This window comes from Capricornis sumatraensis, chromosome 7, assembly GCF_032405125.1.
Source record: "Capricornis sumatraensis isolate serow.1 chromosome 7, serow.2, whole genome shotgun sequence".
Classification (NCBI taxonomy): Eukaryota; Metazoa; Chordata; class Mammalia; order Artiodactyla; family Bovidae; genus Capricornis; species Capricornis sumatraensis.
Window position 1 is genome coordinate 105,426,542 of NC_091075.1, and position 4,791 is coordinate 105,431,332.

Consider the following 4,791-nt stretch of genomic DNA (forward strand, 5'->3'; position numbering starts at 1 on the left):
CATGAGGATCTGATGTCACCAAGAAGGGATATAGTGCTTCTCTTGATAGGAGGAGATGCAAGGATTGAGATCATGAAATTTGTTCCTAAAAACATCCAATATCTAAAGACCTGTCCCACCATGTTCCCTGGAGCACAGAGTGCCTCAGCCTACCCTGAACTCCCTAAAGGGTTGTTGAAGGTTAGCAGCTGCAGCAGCATGGGGTTCAATCTTCTTAGAGGCAGATGGCAAATGCCTTTGTTGTTCACTCAGTGGCAGTGCCCTTGATAAGTGCCAATTTGTAGTTGACAGCCTCTTATTGGGTATATGGGAGGCTTCCCTGGTAGCTCAGATGGTAAAGCGTCTGCCTGCAATGCAGGAGACCCAGGTTCGAGCCCTGGGTCAGGAAGATCCCCTGGAGAGGGAAATGGCAACCCACTGCAGTACTCTTGCCTGGAAAATTCCATGGACAGAGGAGCCTTGTAAGCTACACAGTCCATGGGGTCGCAAAGAGTTGGACGTGACTGAGCGACTTCACTATTGGATATATGACTTGCAAATATTTTCTCCTGTGGATTTTCTTTTCATTTTCTTTGTGCCGTCTGTAGTAGTTTCCTGGGGCTGCTATAACAAATGACCACAAACTGGGTGGTGTGGTCCTAAAACCACAGAAATCTATCCTTTCCCAGTGCTGGAGGCCAGAAGTCTGAAATCAGGGTGTCAGCAGGGTCACACTCCCTGTGAAGTCTCATCCCGCCTCTTTCCAAGTTTCTGGTGGCCCCAAGCATTCCTCAGCTTGTGGCCACATCACTCCAAACCTTCACCACTGTTTTCACATGGCCTTCTTCCCCGTGTGCCTTTCTGGTGTCTCTTCTCATAGACTCCAGTTCCAGAATGATCTCCTCTCAAGATCCTTAACTTATTATGTCTGTACATACCCCATTTCCAAACAAGGTCACGTTCTGAGGTTCCCAGTGGACATGAATTTTTGAAGAACACCAAAACCACTTCATCAAACCACTGCAGTGTCCTTCAAATTTTAAAATTCTGGTCAAGTTCAGTTTATCTGGTTTTTTTTTTTTTTTTGCCATTTGTGCTTTGCAAATCTTATCTAAGAATTCATTGCCCAGTGCAAGGTCATGAAGATTTATTCCTCTGTTTCCTTCTAAAGGTTTTGGTGGTTTTTTTTGTTATATGATGTGAAGTGGGTGTTCAGCTTCACTCTTTTGCTTGTGAATATCTAGTTGTCCCAGCACCATGAGTTAAAATGGCTATTATTTCTATCAGTTTATCTTGATATTCTTGTCAAAAATAAAATTGACCATAAATGTAAAGGTTTATATTTGAATTTTCAGTTCTGTTCCATTTATCTCTATGTCTGACCTCATACAAGTATCACATTGTCTTGATCGCTGTGGCTTTGTGGCGAATTTTGAAATCAGGAAATTTGTGTCCTCAAACTTTTTTTGTTGCTTGTTTTCAAGGTTGTTCATGTTGAAATGTGAATTTCAACGTGAATTTCAGGACTGTCTTCTTGAAGAAGTCAGCTGAGATTTTGATAGGAATTCTGTAGAATCAGTTGATCAATCTGGTCTTAGCTATATTATCTTCTGATCCATGAACATAGGATTTATTTATTATAAATAAATAAATTTATTTATTAAGGTCACACTCTCCATTTATTAAGGTCATCTTTAATTTCTCTCCACAGTATTTTATATTTTTCACTCTAAATCCATTTTATTCTTTTTAAGTTATATTTTTAATTAGAGGATAGTTGCTTTACAACATTGTGCTGGTTTCTGCCACACATCAACATGAATCAGCCATAGGTATACATATGGTCCCCTCCCTCTTGAACCTCCCTCCCACCTCCCACTGATACAGCTATTATGGAGAGCAGTATGGAGATTCCTTTAAAAACTAGGAATAAAACTGCCGTACGATCCATTTTATTCTTTTAAATATTATTTATTTGTAGAGGTTGTCCCCAGAACAAAATTCCCCACTGGAAGAGACTCTTCCAGTTTGAGAAATGATTGTTTCCCTCCTCTGAGTGCTGTTTCTTCTGAAGATTTTCTTTCTAAGCTGAGCCTAGGAATTGAGGTCCAGATCCCAGGCGTCAGGGGGACTGCGCCATAAAGTCTTAGTAACTCAGGTTGGAAGGAGTCTCAGGGACCTTGACACCAAACTCTGCTTGGGCTATATTGACGTTCTGAGTTGAACGGAGTCATTTTTTTCTTTATTTCTGAGTTCATCTGTCCATCCATCCATCCATCCTTCCGTCCATTCGCCCTCCTGCCTTTTAACCCCATCACCAGGGTATCCCACATGGCACTCTGTGCTGAGGACCTGTCCCTGCCCCCAGGAAGCTCATAGCCCGCAGGAAATGAGGAGGCAGTCTAGACGACAGCCTCAAAGATGGAGAGGCAGAGGTTACGGGTGTTGGGGACGGAGAGAAGTCTGTTTATTTTAATGGAATTGACTGGAGTAAAGTTGACGGTGTGGAGCCCTGGAGTGAGGTGATGCTGCAGTAGCTGGGACAAAGGAGGGAGGTTTGGGGAAAGATGGGAATGAGAAGGGGTCCAAGGCCAGAGAAGAAGCAGGTGTTGATTTTGGGAGTGCAAGCTTGAGAGTGACTGTCTGCTTCTCAGTTCAGCTTGCTCTGTCCCATATAGAAAAATACCATTTTCTCCTCTCTCCTGAACAGTCTGTACTTGTCATTCCTAGCTCATTTTGATTCAGTTACAAATGGAATCATCTTCCAGTTTTATCCATGAATTGGTTATTGCTGGTATATAGGAAAGAAAGCTATTATTTTTGTCAGTTAGACCTATTCATCTACTCTGGGGGATTCTAAAAGTCCCATTAGTATATTTAGTCCCAATTGGATGTTTACTATATTTCATCTTCTTGGTGCCATTGTCACTTCTCTGCAGCCTATTTTCTTCTCCCTCTCTTTTTCTTGGCCCAAACCTACCCTACCCCCGCTCCATTTCCTGGTTCTTCTCTCCCTCCCACCATTGACAGCAGCCTTCCACCTTGTCTTTCTAAGAATCCTCTTTGTTCACAGAGCCGCCTTCCCCTGCCCCTAAATGGAAATACTTTCTTGGCTTATCCTGCTCATTAGAGCTGTGATGCCAGTGAGTGTCTCGACTGGGGGCTTTTCCCCTGAGAAAAGGGATCACTCGATTTGTGACCAGCTTTTCACACAAAGAAATCTTGCCACGGCCTCTGCTGCTTGGCTTTATTTAACGAGTCTCTTTTTATTCCCATCTTTATGGATTATCTCCCTGTCTGATTGTTCCCTTAGGAAAGATTCTAGAAGTGAAGCTACTAAGCGAAAGCCATCCGTATTTAATATTTTTCACAGGGGTTGCCAAATGGCACTCTAGAAGAGTTGTGCCAATTTGTACTCACAGGAGTGAATGGGAATAGCCATGTCCCAGGACCTTGCCAACAGTGCAGACCTTTGCCAGCGTGACAAGTGAGAATTTTCATTCCTAGTCTCGTTTTTGGATTTCAGGAGGCTGAGCATCTTGTCGCCTGTGTGCTGGCCACGTGCTTTTCTTTTTGGAGAATCGCTTCTTCATTGTTTATACTTAGTTCTCTGTTGGCACGTCGCTTAAAGCAGATTTGATTTGTAAAGCTTCATAACCTAAAGGGGATATTAACCCCTGGTCTTTAATATGTTGCAGTAATTTTTTTCCCATCTTGGGCTCTGATGTTTTCACTCTGGGATGCTTTTCCCCACCAGAAGTTTAGCCTTAGTGCCCTCTGTGGATGCTTAAACTGTTGGCCTCCTCTAATACTTGTTTTTAGGAGATTTCTTTGTTCTGTGGTTTCTTTAAACAAAACAAACAAAATGTATTTTTATTTTATTTTATTTTTATTTTTGAAGTTTTGAAAACTTTTATTTTATATACAAAGAGCTAGTATTATTTCCGCCTAAGGATGATGTGCTGGATGAGCCATCTAAGGAAGTTCGGTTAGTCCAACTTAATGAAGCCGATGTCCTTCGCATACTGGCGGAAACACTGGCAGCACATGTTGAGGCTGTATTTTTGGATCAGACCGTGCCGGTTTGAGCAGACCCGGCAAGAGGGAGAACCCTGGCTGAATTTTCTCAGATGGCTCCAGTAGAGCTGCTGGTGACCCATGTTGCTTTCACAGCTGCAACGAGGTAAAAGGCCAAAATGTATTTTTAAATTGAAGTATGTTTGATTTACAATGTTTCAAGTGTGAAACAAAGTGATTCAGATACACACACACACACACACACACATCTAATCTTTCAAATTCTTTTCCATTATAGATTGTTACAAGATACTGAATATAGTTCCCTGTGCTATACAATAGGACCTTGCTGTTTATCTATTTTATACATAGTAGTGTAAATATCTGTTAATTCCTAATTTATCCTTCCCCCTTCCATCTTTCCCCACTGGTAACCATAAGTTTGTTTTCTAAGTCTGTAAGTCTGTTCCTGTTTTGTAAATAAGTTCATTTGTATTAAGTTTTTAGATTCCACATGTAACTGATATCATATGATACCTGTCTTTCTCTGTCCAACTTAGTTCACTAGTATGATAATCTCTAGGTCCGTCCATGTTGCTGCAAATGACGTTACATCATTCTTTTTTATGGCTGAGTAGTATTCCACTGTGTATATGTAAATATATGTATGTGCATATATATATATACATATAAGATGTGGTATACGTATATGGGTATGTGTATATACACATATGTATATGTATACATCCGTGTATACCACATCTTCTTAATCCATTCATCTGTTACTGAAGCTTT

The 4,791-nt window shown here is 41.2% G+C and overlaps 1 protein-coding gene and 1 non-coding gene across 2 annotated transcripts; one reads left to right on the top strand and one right to left on the bottom strand.

Moving 5' to 3' along the window:
* The first annotated feature begins 316 nt into the window (after window positions 1-316).
* Window positions 317-389, top strand: TRNAC-GCA (transfer RNA cysteine (anticodon GCA)). Its single transcript has one exon. It is a non-coding gene; the product is annotated as a tRNA-Cys (tRNA).
* A 3,579-nt stretch (window positions 390-3,968) lies between these two features.
* LOC138082339 (small ribosomal subunit protein uS14-like) lies at window positions 3,969-4,139 on the bottom strand. The gene has a single exon (XM_068975619.1). It carries the CDS (start codon window positions 4,137-4,139, stop codon window positions 3,969-3,971), a length of 171 nt encoding a protein of 56 aa, XP_068831720.1.
* Between the last annotated feature and the right edge of the window lie 652 nt (window positions 4,140-4,791).